This window comes from Eptatretus burgeri, chromosome 15 (assembly GCF_056783735.1).
Source record: "Eptatretus burgeri isolate ZD-2024b chromosome 15, Ebu_testis_v1, whole genome shotgun sequence".
In the NCBI taxonomy this organism is placed as follows: domain Eukaryota; kingdom Metazoa; phylum Chordata; class Myxini; order Myxiniformes; family Myxinidae; genus Eptatretus; species Eptatretus burgeri.
This window is the reverse complement of record NC_140975.1, coordinates 19,872,185-19,888,370: the sequence shown is the minus strand read 5'-3', so window position 1 is coordinate 19,888,370 and position 16,186 is coordinate 19,872,185. Positions and strand designations below refer to the sequence as shown.

The 16,186-nt window shown below is 42.1% G+C and overlaps 1 protein-coding gene across 3 annotated transcripts in view; it reads right to left on the bottom strand.

Annotated features, from left to right (window-relative positions):
* Positions 1–2,318: 2,318 nt before the first annotated feature.
* Positions 2,319–16,186, bottom strand: part of LOC147011685 (Golgi-pH regulating cation channel-like) — an 80,440-nt gene continuing 66,572 nt past the window's right edge. Inside the window, exons 12-22 of one of the 3 annotated variants that reach the window (XM_085857162.1) lie at positions 15,983–16,076; positions 15,589–15,693; positions 14,210–14,281; positions 13,492–13,600; positions 11,995–12,053; positions 11,768–11,871; positions 11,600–11,670; positions 6,867–6,934; positions 6,426–6,478; positions 4,164–4,194; positions 2,319–3,938 (exon numbers count right to left, since the gene is read on the bottom strand). In XM_085857162.1, coding sequence (XP_085713288.1) covers positions 3,897–3,938; positions 4,164–4,194; positions 6,426–6,478; positions 6,867–6,934; positions 11,600–11,670; positions 11,768–11,871; positions 11,995–12,053; positions 13,492–13,600; positions 14,210–14,281; positions 15,589–15,693; positions 15,983–16,076 — 808 coding nt within the window. In that variant the 3' untranslated portion in view covers positions 2,319–3,896. The remainder of the gene's footprint in view (positions 3,939–4,163; positions 4,195–6,425; positions 6,479–6,866; positions 6,935–11,599; positions 11,671–11,767; positions 11,872–11,994; positions 12,054–13,491; positions 13,601–14,209; positions 14,282–15,588; positions 15,694–15,982; positions 16,077–16,186) is intronic. The other 2 variants (XM_085857163.1, XM_085857164.1) reach the window with 2 other exon arrangements.

The window sequence follows — 16,186 nt, the reverse complement described above, 5'->3', positions numbered from 1 at the left end:
TTGTACATTAACAAATTCAAATTTAAATGTATACCTCCACAGAGTCTGTCCTACACATGTCCTGGCTTATTCACATGATGAGGTTTTACTTAGTCTGAATCAATATCGGTGGCAACATCCCCCTTATTAGTGCATGATGTCCCTTTGCATCCCGTGCATGATGGTGAACACTCTAAGCCATTTTTCCAACAGCTGCAACGTAGGGTGTCACAATCACCCTTGCATTGGCCCGGATTATTTTCAACAGATATTCCGGTGCAGGAAGCAAGTCCATCTTGCTTGGCTGCATTCGACCATCTGACCCCTAATCCATTGGATTCAGTTCTTCTTTCCCCATCCAAACCTGGGCTTGATCGTAAACCCTCTGTGAGTGATATCTTGCTGCGTTGGATGTTGGAGGTAGCGTCTGTACTTGGACACTGCGAGCACTGGTGGCCACCTTTTCCGAGAATTTCCTGGCTCTCAGGTCATCCAGGTTTTCTTCCATCTTTCCACCACATAGAAAGACAAGAGCGCTCTCTCCTGCTTTATCTACGTCCTCTACCCCCAACCCTTCTTGAGCCAACTTTAGAATTTGCGATTTAAACTCATGATGATTTTGGGATTTCTTCACGGGTGCTCCTTTCCCTATCCCAAATATCCTGGATGTTGTGTCGCATCCAGCACTGGCATAGATCACTGGCAAGAGACTAGACAATTCTTTCCTCAACTGCTTCTTGAGGCAAACAATGTCCCAGACTCTCCTCTTCACCTCCTTCTTCCCACACTTGCGTTCTGACCGGAAGACGAGTCCTTTGCAATCATCACCGCAATAGAAACACAACAGTGCAAGATCTGTATCTTCTCCTATTAGTTGCGTACAAGCAGACGTTGAACACCTTACAGCTGTTTTCAAAATCAAGACATCAGCATCACCATCTGCGCTTAGGGTCTTGATGCCATTTTCACCCATCTTCTGTAACGGAGTGGTATTTGCTTCCCTGTTCTGAAGTTTACACTACAAACTATGCGGTAAATGGCATCTGCCGCGTGAAGGTCAATGCAAGATGCCAAACGTCCCCGAACTTTCTCTGCCCAAGGATCGTTTGAGGGCCTTTGGTCGCATGCTTTAAAGATAGACCTCTGGAAGTCCCACGTTCGAACAGGGTAAGAATCATCAGAGTTGGTGTCTGCTGACGTCCTACAAAGGAAGCAGTGTTCAAAAAAGTTAAATATGGGTTCAATAGAACGGCGACTTGGCGGCTCTGGCTCCTCTCGAAACTTTCGCTTTAACGAAAACTGTATAGATTTCTTGTTGCAAAAGTCTAGTCTGCATTCAGAGTGGAACTTCTGCCCCATCACGTTGATGGCAACTCCTCTTGATTTTGCAGCTTCCCTCACACTATGGGCACCCTTCGGTAAACGTTTGTCGGCCATCGTCAAGCTGTTTCTCGCACGTGGCACACTTTGTGTCATCCATGTGTAGATGTCGCCCTGTGGATGGAAAATTAGTTTTTAGGATATTGTCAAAGCTATGCTAAATTCCACGAAAATCAGTCAAGTAGTTTACCTAATGTTATGCGCGTACATACGACGTCTAATACCCCACACAAACAATCTGAACCAAACACCATATACACAGTACACTCTACAGCAGTCACTACACAAAGCATGCAAAATGAAATCAGTCATGCCCACAGTGTAAAAATAGCTGCATAAATCTGATGTATGGTACAGATACACTCATGATCACCTGAACAAAGAGTCACCTGGTCGTTGAGTCCATTTACCTTAGGTGAAATGTGCTGGTGTAGGTTACCCTGATTGGGGGGGGGGGAGGGATTTGTTGTGTTCCATGTTGTGTTGCATAGTTTATTTGTCAATCCCGATGTATACTATATAAGGGAAAATAAACTCTTTTGAATTTGTTTGACACCTATGACATCATATATGATGCCTATGATGTCATTTGACATATATGACATCATATACAAATTTTGATGACATATTTGGATTCCTTGGGATCACTTTTCTATCTGCTAATAATACATTTATGGGGTCTAAAACGCACCGTTTAGGAGATATCAGCCCTCCAAGTGCTCAATGGTGGCCATTTTGAATTTATGCAAATTAGGGCACTTCCGGTGGTCCTATTTTGTCCTATTTTATATTGGGACATTCAGAGTGACCCCCTGAACAAGATCCAGCAATAAAAAGAAACTATTGCAATTTGTTTCAGGTTCAGCCATCTGGGGCGAAATCGACTGGACTACTGGGCCGCCAGACCTGTAACAATATGAAATAAACACCAGGGGGAAAAATGAGAGAAAAAGGAGAAGTGACTTTCAGGGCAGGTTTATAGCAAATCGTGTAAGATCATACTGGTTTGAAAGAAAGAAAGATAGAGAAAAAACAAACAAACAATGGACAACCATAATAATTAACAGCATGTTCTTGAAATACCATTCTAGGAATAAAAATGAATCATAATGAGAAAAAAACAACAAAATCAGACTATAAAACAAAGTAGCCCATTCACCCTTCAAATGTACATGGCAAAAGAAAAGAAAAAGTCAAAATAGGAAATATACAAGTGAAGCAACAAGAGCTCTTCGGTGGCTTGCAATTTATCGCAACCAAAAGGGAACGATGTTCCCATTTGGATTAGTGTGTTGAAGCAATCCACATATTACATTTGGAAAAAATAAAAATAAAAAAACCCTGCAGAATTATAACCTCCAACCACTCGCCAAAATCTCCTCTCCCCTCCAACCCTCACCCCCAAATCAATTCATTTTCCCCTCACTTAAGCACCCCTCCTTCCCTTCTTTGCATAATAATAACTGAGATGGATCTTTCCCGACGCTGTGGACATTTACTTAACTGCTATCAACTCTATCCTAACCCTCAATTGGCAATTTGACGGATCCTGCAGTCACAAATCATTCCCCGATGAAGAAACAAGTGGAAATTTCATGCCAGTAAAGTGGAATTCTGTCCTTGAAGTTGATTTGCATCAAGCAGTAAATCTGAGACTATAAAAGACCCCTCTGTTTGTTTTTATCATCCAAAAGACAACTGCATCAGTGTAATCAAGATGGACAAAAGATTTTTTGCTATCCCATTGAATTATGAGGAAAAACAATCAGTGCAAGTGTTATTTATTTATTCATTTAAGCTGAATCGTTTGCAATCCTTTAAAAAACAAACAAACAAAAAAAAAAAAAATCTACAAGCGAGATGTGTCATCAAAGCGTTCCAAATCTCACATTTTAACAGCTGGGACTTCCAACGTTTGATTCAATTTTGTGTGGACATTATTCTTACAAATACAATAACAGGACGAATGGGCGATATTAAAAAAAATTTAATCGCTATGTCGACTCCACAATCCAGCCAAGGCAGAACAAATGCCCTGCGGCTTCTGTGATCCTGTTAGAACCAGGGATAATTCGAGTTTGCAGACTCGCCATCGTGCTCGAATGGCCACATTGTGGTTGTGGGATAAGCCGTTCTATTATTGACCATCCACGTCTTCGCCAACAATGCCAGAATCGCAACATCTTTTAAAGTAGCCTTTTTTGGTTCAACCGCAGCACAACACTGCGATCCATTGTTATACAATGGAAATAAATTATTTCCTAAAACAATACACAACCTGCTTTTCAAAATACAACATTGGAAAACACATGGGCTACCAACATTGCAATTCAACCGCCGTAGGTTAACGTAATGATAGGCTGTTAGTCTTTTTATTTTTTGTCAAGATCTAGGTAATCCACTGTCCGAAATTAATGGAAAAAAAAAAGAAGTGAGTAGTCAAACAAAACTTTCTCTCGGAGGAAGCAAACAATAGTATGGCATACTATAGATAAGGGCAATAAGTCAGTCTTGCACTGCGGGTGCCGATGCAAAGTTCACTCCATCTTGGACATTTCAAACTTCGTTGTCATTATTTCCTGGAAGGGAAGAATGAATAAATGAATAACCAAAAACAAGGAGGCAACGCAGAGAACCGTGTTGATCTTCCGTCACAATGGCCACAAATCACAATTGGGAGAATGCAAGAAAAACAACCCCCCCCCACCCCCCAAGTGATGCATTTGAATTACAGGGAGGCATTTGGTTATTGTTTATCGAAGCTTTTTAAAAGCAGGAGCCATTTATAAGGACGTGTCACCCACCTCATCGGAATCCAACAGTGCTGGAAATGCTCTGGAAAGGGACAGCAGATTGGTAGTTAATAATCCACAAAATTACTCATCATGAAGACCACTTCATCATCGTAAAAAAACAAGATTGATCTTCACAAGAGGGTAACCAATGACAACGCTTGTGACAGTCATCTGAGGTCACAAAAGCTCACATCACAATCGATCTCACACTTTGTTTTTGCTTTTAAAAACCTACCAAGACAAACTGGTTGATTGAAAGTCTTGCAAAATTCCAGCTTGAGGGTGTAACATTAGAACTATGAAGAAAAAAAATCCCCCAAAACATCCCAAGCAGTTCAATCTCAAACTGGTCCTGACACAGCACAAGTTCTCTAATTCTCAGAAATTGTGTTTCATTCCTATCATCCTTTCTCTCGCTCACACATCTTGTGTGGACAACTTCCTCCATCTTGGAAAGTTGGAAACGCCACTGCTGTTCATCGGAAAGTTTCCAAAACGGATCCACTCAACTACAGACATATCAACCTTCTCCCATGCCTGGTGTTGGCTTTATGGTTAGGGTGGTGGGCTTGGGATCTGAGGATCCAGAGTTCAAATCCCACTCCGCTGTTGAATTAATACCAGGTGGGGGTGACTCTGCCTGTCATCCTTCCGAGGTCAGCAAAATGAGTGCCAGCTTGCTGGTATCCTGTGTTGGAGTGGCGACCCATACAGGATTGTACCCAATAGCCAAGGAGACTGCTTAGGCAGCACCAACACTCTGCACAGAGTATGGTCCCAATGGATGGATAGAACCTTCTCCCCATCGTACACAAAGTAATGGAGTCAGCATCACTGCAGCAGATCTCAGACACCATCTTTTCTCTGACTCGGTAACCTCCAACAACCAAATTAGCTTCTGACCAGGCCATTCCACCTTCTGACTCCTGACACAGCGGTGGATGGATGCTTTGAACCACAAGTAAGAGGTTGTGGCCAGCTCTCTTCAACATTTCACGAGCCTTTGACACTCTCTGGCATCCAGCCTTGATTTCAAAGTTGTGTTTGGTATTTAGGGGTCCCCTGATCAAGTAGTTGCCCAATTTCCTCTGAAAAGAAAAAGTGGGTGGCCATTGGTGGCCTTTCCCATGATCTTTCCGTTCAAGCTGGGGTTCCGTAAAGTAGCATCTCCGTGCCCGTATTATTCTTGATCAACATCAGTGATCTGATTCTCTTGCAAAATAACTTGACCAGTTTGAACATGACTCCACCCTTTGCAGAGTGATACATCACACTTGTGAAAAACAGGCAGCAGCCGAATCCCTATTGTCAGACCTGAACAAGATAAGCCGCTGATCAGCTACTTCAAACGTGACGTTTAATGCCGGCAAGTCACATGTGCTCTCACCACCTCACTCCAAGGATCAGCAATCAAACTATCTAATTCACTCCCCTGGACAACCAATGGAAGAGGCATAAGTCCCTGGAACTCCTTGGCCTCACCATCTGCCATAACCTTTCATGGGAGGATCAAATTACGAAGTGAGTATCAAATGAACAGTTGCCACCTGAGTATCCTCTGTAGACCTTAGGCATTTCCGAGCAGCACTGATCTCACCATGATGTAGAAGGCTTTCAAACGGAACCCTCATGGAGTATGGCTCTCAACTTTGGACTGGTGCTTCTGCTTTCCACCTTGCTCTGCTTGAGGTGGTTAAAAACAAGGGCCTCTGCATCATTTGCTTCTCAAGCCAGAAGGCAGATTCCCAAAAGACTGGCCCTCTCCCACCGACAAGAGGTTGGTGAGCTCTATTTTTTCAAGTTATACAATTCCACTTTATTCATGTGGCCTTCCTCCTCCTGCCTTTTCCAACTCTGTCCTCCAAAAGTCCATCCCTGCAAACAAGGTTACACATGTTTCTCAAGAAACAATCACCTGCTCACACTCCAAAAGTCAAGGCTGGTTGCCCACCTGCAATCAGTTTCCCCCATATTCTCCTGATTGTAGAATTGTCTCTTCGTGTCCAATCTCATTCTTCTCACTACAGTCTTTCAAATGCACTGCTCACTTATCAGGATCCATGATCAACTCGACGCACACCGATTCTTTCCCATTGTGTTCCTCTCTGGGCCATCGTTGCTCATCTGTTAATCCTTCTTTTCTCTTTGAGCATGTCCACCCTTCTTCCCTCTCAAAATGCTTCAGTAGTTTGCAAACCTGCTGCACTTTTCCATTCAGCTCCTCCAAGAGCCAAGTGACCTTGTCCATTGAATAAAAAAAATTTAACTCACACTTCTGCCATTGAGACTGGGATGTTGTCCTCCACCCACTTCAGGTCATCCTCCTGAAAAGAGCACATTAAAATCCAACGTTCGATCAGAATTCAGAAGGCGTTAGGGTTGGTGGAGCGGAAAACTGACACCAACTCCAAATTCATACCAGATTTGCTAACGGAATAAAGATGCCTACTTGAAACAAGTGGGACTCAAATTGACAAAATGCAAGTGTTTACCCGTCTCATCTCAAATGCAAGCTTTTAATTTTCAAAGGTTAATTCTTTTGAGAGATAAATCAGCGGCAGCTATTTTTGGAAAAGTAAGAGTTTGGTATGAAAAACTCACATCAAGTGACATTGTTTTAACCTTTTGCTTTTTGAATATTGAAAAGAAAGATTATGGAGTGAAGGAATGTGTGGAAAGAGAGGAGGTAAATGGCAAGCTGCTTTCACTCACTGCTTTGCTTGTGGGCAGCAGCGTTGAGCCATTGGCCTCCTGCTTCACACCTCGCATCTTCACACCCTCTGCAAACACAAGGCAGCATTGTGAGAGCTCTTCTAAACATCTGTTGAACTATATGCAATGTCTTCAACTGCGGAATGGTATTTTTTCCATGCATGCATGCGTGCACGCCTTCGTACGTCCATGCGTCTGACTTCTATGCACTCCTAAACTTTTGGACGGAATCAGCCGAATACTGATGGTTGTACTTAGGGGGTGCACAGACATGCTTTAAGTGGTAAAAATTCAGGGGGGGGGAAAGGACCACAATTATCTCCATGTAAATCTAGATGGCATAGTGCCGTAACACGGTGGATGTGTTAACACGTAACATAGTATGGCATAGCAACACGGTGGATGTGTTAAAAAGCATCCCGTCAGTAATTGAGGGGGGGGGGGATTAACCCATCCATAAGGACAAGTTCTTCACCTGTTGCAAAAACGTATGAAAATAAATGCAGCATTTCACTTTTCGCAACAGAGTAGAGAGTTCAGAGTTCAAAGAACACGATACCACACACAGTATTCAAGTATATACAGGCAGCCCCAACTTACGAACGGGTTACGTTCATGAACTTTGTTCGTAAGTCGAATTGTTCATAACTCAAAAATTGTTATTTATTTAATTATTATTTTCCCCTATACAGCATTAAAGCTCATGGAAGAGCTGTAACATAGAATGGATATGGACAAAAAAAAACGAAAAGAACAGAAAGAAAGAAAGAAGAGGAAAGAACTAAGAGCAGGAACATGAAAAAAAACAAAGTGGAGAGCAACATGGAGAAAATAGGGATGTAGACCGAGATTAAAACCCAGGCGAGACACAGCTTAGAGGCATGTGTGTAATGGGACGTCCAGTTTAATGTCCATCTAAAGGACGAGACACACATTGATAAATAACACATAAACAACCAAATTAAAACAAAACACAAATGTAGAGCAAAAAAAAAAAAAATTTTTTTTTTTAATTATTCATTCCTGTGACTGAAATAGCAGGAATTGGAAGAGGAAGATGAAGGTAGCGATGGTGATGCTGGAGAGGAGGCTGATGAGAGAGAGGAGGCTGTGGCATGCCTGCAGAAGTAGATGGAACTGGCTTTGGATCATCTGGATCCTCTGCAAGTGAAGTTGATGGTGCTGGCTCCCTTTCCACATTCTTGAAAAATCTGTTCAAGGAAGACTGGACAGAAGACCTCTTCTTCTCATCATAAACCACCATGTAGCAGCTGAGGGCATCGGTGATGGTTCTTGCCACTTTGGTGAACATCTCAATGTTATGGTCTTCAGTCACAAACGCAGCCGAGCCCTTCTCAATAAGGCAGAAAGCTTCAGCCAAGCCATCAATCGTGAACCTCATGGGAATCTCATCAACCTCACCTCCTCCAGTTTCCTCTCAAACATTCTGGGTCTCCAGTTCCATCAAGTCCTTGTTACTGAATGGCTGGGAATGGAGCTCGAGCAGCTGCCGAACTACCAACTTTCTGGGATGATTGAGCCATTTGAATATCTTGTGTCAGAGTGGCGATCCGTCCAGGATTGTGTCCAATAACCCAGGAGAACACTTCGGCAGCACCAACGCTCTGTACAGAGTATGGTCCAAATGTATGGATGGATGGATCTCCAGATCAAGTTGCCTGTCCAACTGGACAATCTTGCCAATCACTTCTTCCCCAGTATCCTTGAAGCCTGAGAAATCATGCACAAACTGGGGACAGCTTCTTCCACACACCATTCATATGTGAGGCCTTCACCTCATGCCAGGTCTCTGCAATGTTTTTAATGTAACTGTAGATGATGTAACTCCACCACTACTCTTTTACACCATCCTCACTTTCTGTTGCACTTAGTGGTTGGGCATAGGTCCTACGCTGACAGTTCAGCTTGAAGGAATTGATCACCCCTAATACATGGATTGCTTAAGAAAAAAAAAAAAACCATTATACAGTACAAGGAAATCAGACACAGGTGGAGGCCATTCAGCCCATCATGCCTGGACGTACACCATACTAATTTATCGACACAAGATACAAAGAAGAAATTGCAAAAAAAAAATTAATCTATTTATTTTAAGCTTTTGTAGTTTTTGTATTTTTATTTTATTTAATTTTTTTTTTCTTCTTCTTCCCCTCAGAGGAGGGGGCATGGGCTTAGTTAAAAAACACATCAACCACACAATCCCCCCTTGACAAGACCCCCCACCAACAGCACTTGGTACACATGCACACAATCACCCATCAATGCTCAAACTTCCTAAAAGTATTATCAACATCCCTATACTCCTCTATCTCAATAACTTCCAGGTACCTATTTAATTCCAATTTAAACTTATCTAAAAAAAAAAAACATTTCAGAGACAATTTTTTTTATTTTTTAAATATTTTTTAAATGCCGGCAAGCCAGAAAACATTTCGGAGACAATTTTTTTTATTTTTATTTTTTAAATAAAAATCATTTTAATGGGACTTTGCAAGTATGGGTGTTCCTATGTTGGGAGTTTGTAAGCCTGGGGCTGCCTGTACCTAAATTTTAATAAAATGATTTTAAAGATCGTTTAAAAAAAATAAAATAAAAAACCAATGTCACCCCCAGGATGACCAGTATCTTGCCAAAATGTGAACATGAGTGACTTATTTATTCAATTAAAGTTACTCAAAAAATAAGGGTTTAGTCGACCTTGATGCTTGACCTTTTTGTGACCTTGACCTTTTTGTGACCTTGACCTTTATATTTTCGTACGGTTAATGGTATCTCTCCAGGACCGTTGTACATGAAATAAAGAGATTTTGATGAGAACTGAGGAAATAAAATTTTCATGAAAAATCCGTTTTTTTGTCATGACATCATCAAATGACGTCATAGCGTCAAACTTTTGACAGATCTGGAAAGCACTTATCAAGCACTTTCCTATGAGGTATTACTCGATATGGTATCGAAGATTTCAAAATTTGACCTTGGGGTCAAAAACTTTCGACCTCCAGCGCGAACCATGAAGGTCAAGGTTGATCGCCACCAAAAATTAATCAGCTGAGCGCCAGACGATGAACTATATTCCTATGAAGTTTGAAGACGATCCGATCAAAAATACTCAAAAAATAAGGGTTTCGTCGACTCCTCTGATTTGCGACAAAGTGACGTTGACAATTTTATGCGCTGAAAGGGACCTCTATAGGACTCTGATATGCGAAGTTACAAAAATTTCCAATGATAACTGTGCTCTGCAGAGTGATCGATACGTGATTACAGACAAACAAAAAAATAAAACAAACAAAAAAAAAACATACAAGCTGACTAACATATCTTGCAAAAACTTCGTTTTGGCAAGATAAAAATTCCAAACAGGAAACTTACTCTTTTTGAGAACGTCATCAAGGACACAAACAGCAGGCACAAAGAACTAATGTAGTGTGTTAGATGAGGTGATGTAAGAGACGCTGTGTCAACAGCGGTAAAACCCAGAATATTTTTTTTTTTTCTACAACGTTTAAAATCTTTATTTTATTTAAATTGAATTATATACTTGAACACTGCAGAACACAAATTGTCTTCCTGTCACTTTCAAACCCCTTCTGTTTCGCAGAACTTGGACATGTTAAATAAGGTGGTGTATAAGACTTTCAATAGCAGTAAACTTCTAGTTTTTATCTTGCCAAAACAAAGTTTTTGCAAGATATGTAAGTCAGCTTGTGTTTTTTTTTTTGTCTGTAATCACATATCGATCACTCTGCAGAGCACAGTTATCATTGGAAATTTTTGTAACTTTGCATATCAGAGGCCTATAGAGGTCCCTTTCAGCGCATAAAATTTTCAAGGTCACTTTGTCGCAAATCAGGGGAGTCGACGAAAGCCTTATTTTTTGAGTAATTTTGATCGGATCGTCTTCAAACTTCATGGGAATATAGTTCATGGTATGGCGCTCAGCTGATTAATTTTTGGTGGCGATTGGCCTTGACCTTCATAGTTAGCGCCAAAGGTCAAACATATTTGACCCCAAGGTCAAATTTTCAAGTTTTAGGAACCATAACGTGTAGTACCTCAAATTGAACACCTTGATGAGTGCTTTCTAGATATGTCAAGCTTGAGACATTATGACGTCATTTGATGACGTTATGAGGCAAACACATATTTTTCATGGTTACTCTGTAGAACGATTCTCATCAGAATCTCTTGTTGGCAGATATTCCTCAAGGAGTCGCTCCTCGTGGATAGCAGCTCTGTTCACCTCAGTGTGACCTTTTGGCAAGATACGGGTCACCCTGCAGGTGACATTGGTTTATTTTCAATTTTGTTTCATTACCAGACAGGTAGACAAGAGTTAAAAAAAAAAAAAATTTATCACTCCTCTCTGCACATGCGCAATCGGGATGAATTGAGAGATAAAGTACCGTTGAACAGCAGATTTGTTTTTTTTCCGATAAATGTTCAAAATATAACATTTAATGTAACCAAGTTGTTCCTCGATCATAAACTGACGTGTGCAGACAGACATGAACAAATTTCTTAACCTTGCTTATCGCTTCACATGCACGGGGTAGTAAGTAGAGCAGGTATCACGTGAAACTGCTTGATCAACCAACGTAACCAACTCAAACCCCGCACCCCCACAACCTGATTTTCACTCTTAACAATCGACCTAATTCAAGATAGACTCGTGATGTGGTAATTGGCAGAAATACATCATATATGCTCACCAAACGCTTCATTTATCATTGGTTCTTCTTCTTCATCATCTTCTTCATCCAACAATGGAGTGAAGGCATACCTTTAAATGATAGGAAAAACAAACAAAACATGTGGCTTGACCACATCAACCTTCACATTCCACCACAAACATACACCCTAAATAAATATTCCCGTACCTTTGGTTGTTCACCGAAGGTCTCCATAACACCATGATAACAAGGAGGATCACACAAAACAGTAATCTCCAGAAAGCCTCCTCAAGCCAGATTTCCTGCCAGTCCTGCCATAGCCATAGCCGGGGATGTGGGGGGAGGTGGAGGACAAACAATGCAATAAGTCGTTTATGAGAGGTGACAATTAATCATGAAGAGAGTACCACTCTACGGTGAACAAGAGCACTCACCGACTGGCATGTGGCAAACCGAAACTTCCTGGTTGACCAAATTGTGAAGATAATTGAAGCTGGAATAGTAGAAGAGAGAACAAACTGTCAAACTCTATTTTTTTTATTTTTAAGAGAAGGAAAGCGTTGACACGTAAGAATATTCAAGAGCAAAATTATGCTGGGAGTTGAACATGAGAAACGAACATCGAATGATCATCCAATTGTGAGACTGCTTTCAATTCCACACATTACTTTGAAGTCGGAAATGTATCACTCAAACATTGCCGAATAATTTTTCAACTCGGGGGTGCAACGTCTTCTTCATTCGTATGCAGCACAAGGATGTGGGGAAGCATCGTTGGCTGAGGGCACGACTGTGCCGCTGATGCAATGCCCTCTGTTGGTTGTTGGGCAGGAATTTGCAATTTGTTCATGGTGCTAGTGATAGCTTGCCTACTCTTTGCGAAGGACACCGTGGGATCTTTAACCTCCATCAACGAATGCCGACAGACGGGACGCCTGTTTAACATCCATCTGAGGGACGGCACACACATTGATGAATCACCCTGTCTGTGAAACACCGGGATTGCAGTTTACAGCTGGGTCAGGGTTCAAACCCAGGCTAAACAGCTTAGAGGTGAGTGTGCCTACCTCAAGGTCAATGTGATGCAAATGCCAATCTATCAAATGAACCATACTCTTGACAGAGCATCAGTGCTGCCAAAGCATTTCCTGGGAAAAGGTTGTGTGGACCGGTTTGCCATAGTCTTCCCAGCATTTTGTCGGCACTAAAATTTGTAATTTGTTCAGGGTGTTGGCAACAACTCAGCTGCCCTTCATAAAGGACACCAGGAAATCTTTAACATCTACCAAAAAGAGCAGTGCTGGCGTATGGGTAGTCCAGTTTAATATCCTTCAGATGGATGGCATGCATATTGCTGCCTTGCCTAGCATGCAGAAAAACCAGGGTGACCGTTCATAGTTGGGTCGAGACTTGAACCCAGGCTAGACAGTGAGTGTGCATACCTCAAAGCCATCATGCCAATTGACACCTCAGATGTATTTATAAGCAGCTGTACAGCCTTGAAAATTCAACAGGGGGAGATTTAAGTAACAAAATAATGTTTAAAACATCCAATTAGCTTTTCCCAAGTGGTATAAAATTACTTTAGGGGTGGAAGGATAGTTTGTTGATGGCAAACGTAATCGTGTCTGGTCCTAATAGCGACAACTTTGTTGGGAAAAAAAAAAACGGTTTTGGTGTTCTTCCCGCATAGCACGCCATTCTTTGGATGGAGACCATAAACTGGCCATCCTGTCTGAATTGAGGCTATGAATGTTAAAGATCCCACAACATTTTGAAAAGAGTAGGCTATTGTGTGCTAAAATGCCTTGTTTGGGATTAACTGGAGAGAAGTAGCACCACCTGCAGTAATTTAATAGGATGTGGGTATGGTACGGTGGTTAGTGTGATCGGGGAAATGGCCTTAATGCGATACCTTGGGCGTGACTTACCGAGGACACAAAATACAAGTGTGTTGGTGAAATGGCGGTACAAGGAGAGCTTCACCACATTCCTGCGCAATGTGAGCGTCTTCATGGTTTGGTAGAGGCTCATGAAGATGTGTTGCTAGTCAAGGACTTTACGATCAACAGTGCCTCCCCTCATCCGCAAAAGATACTCGCTGCCACCTCAAAATACATGCAAACCACCAGTCATTTTGGCCAATCTTGAAAGGAAGAGGTCAAGTTTGGAATTTAAATATATTTCGAAGAAAAGAGGCAAACAACCTCCCACCCGCACCCCTGCCCCCCCTCCTCAGTCCAACATCCTCCCACCCCGTCCCCTCCAGTCCAACATCCTAGCCCTACAATGAAAAGGTAGTCACCGAATCTTGGTTATAACAGCAAATTAAATCCATGCACTTCCCTGTTCCATCTACATTCTCAGGATGGACCAATCTGATTGAGTAGTACAGTGTACATATTAAGACTAAATAAACAATTGAGCTGTCAATCAAAAGTGCTAGGGCACACATCACTGGAAGACAGAGGTAGCAGCAACATAGCTGGACATCAAGTGCAAGGGGTGTTTGGAGGAGTGGGGGGGGAGGAATCAGACTTATTTTTTAAGGGCAAGGAAAGCAAAAAGTTTGAGATGCGAACAAAGGAAGGATGTTTGAGGACTGCAATGGTTTCATAAGCAATATGATGGAATTTGGATAGAGGATATCCACCAGCAGAGTATGATGTCCAGAATGGCCAGAGGAATGGTGGCCAAGAGGTCTGCATCTTGCCGGTTGCTCTGGGAACAACAGGGAATTGCACGAGCCACCATATTAAATAAAGTACCGCACGGCTTTGTTCGCCTTGCCTCCGGCCGCTTAAAAGAAAACTGCAGAGCTGCTCCGCAAACATCTACGCTTTTCCCTTACAAGCACCACGAGTCAAAATAAAAAAGGCAGACTTCCTTTCGAACATGTAAAGAGAGTCATCTTTCTGGCTCCAAGAATCAAGCGTGCTTTAGAGTTGGAAGATGCGAGGGTTGAAGAGGATTTTTATGAAGCTATATGTTTAACGCACCAATCAAAGTAAGACAGTTCGCTATTTTCTCCAGCTATTGCAGTCAAGATGAGGGTCAACCTCATCCTAATGCTCACTGGCTGCCATAACCGAAAATAATTCCCCAATGAATCATGTTTAAGGCAGCAGGGTGGCCAGAAGCCAACATTCCTGACAAACTTATTTGCACTGGCATGCTTACAACTGGAAACTGGAGAACGCTCACCGCACTTAGCATATCTGAGAGGGGAGCACAACTCTGCACGAGGTAAACTACACGTTACAACCTGTTTGAGTGTCATGCTTGCTTAAAGGTTTGACAGTTAATCTACAATCGATGAGTCAAGTCGTCTTGCCCTGTGCAGTTATAAAGCGGTTCACGGTTCAAAGGAGTTGAAACTACAAAACACCAAAGCGGCTCCAATCTATTGCTCCCAGGGGGAGGGGGAGATTTGCAGAAACAATCTCAAGGAAATTAAGCCGCAGCCCTTCCCAACCTTGAGCCTATTCCAGTCGACTGTAGACCAAAGGCCTCTCTCAATTTAGGTGGAGGGGTGTTTGGCATACTTGCTGAAAGATCAAAACCCCAGCAGTCAAGTGGAGAAAGGAACTAGTCTTGGACCACTCAAACAACCAGCTCAGCCATTTAAGGCAAATCGTGAACATCAGAACACTTAAGTTCGGTGGTCTTGATCTCAACTCGATAAAATCAAATTTTAAAACCATGGACATCTCTCATTATAGAATATAGACGTCAACAATAACCTTTTGATGACCGTGTAATTGTACTGACAAGCAAGCTCCTTTTTCGAGTGGAGTGGAAGAGGAAATTTTCAGTCAAAGGCCATGCACCCACAGGTAGGAAAAAGAAATACAAAACCACACAACATTTGGTGCTTCCAATGCACAAACAACAAAGTGAGAAATATGTCAAAAGGTGTTGACGAGGAAAAGAAATGTTATTTTCCTTTTTAGTGCAGGCGAAGCAAAACGGTTTACAAAAACGTCGTTTCCAACAAAATAATTCGAAAATGTAAAAGGGAGTCGCACATTTCGCCAACAATTCACGCAACAAAAGGATATCCACCAGATAATGCAGGAATCAATGAACGCAAGAATGATGCCAGAGTACAAGATATCGATGTTGCTGGGTTTCTGGAAGGAGACATGGTGTGGATTACAAGGCCTGGAACATCCTTTTGTAAGTATTGGACGAGTCATCCACTTTGAGCAAACGCAGTTAGTCATCAAGTTCTGTGAAACTGTTAAAAAAATTAACTTGTACATGATGACATACCACAACCACAACGACCTGGTTCTCCCAAAACTCCCATTCATCTCACCATTCATTTGTATTTATCTCCTCACAACTGATACCTTCGCTGGCTTGCTAAACTACTCCACTTTCTACTTCTAGGCTCCAGAAATTCTGGTGCAAACTCACCACTGAAACACGCTGAATACCCTCCACAGCGGAGAAGATCATATAGAGCAGACCAACTCCCACCACCTTGTACATGGTGTTTCCAAGCCGAGGCCTGAGGATTGAGAAAAGCATCTTGCAAACTGCAACCTCAGGAAGTTTGTATAACTGAGTGGTCAAAGCAATTGCCAGGGTGAGGATATGGGAGAGGGAGAGGGAGAGGGA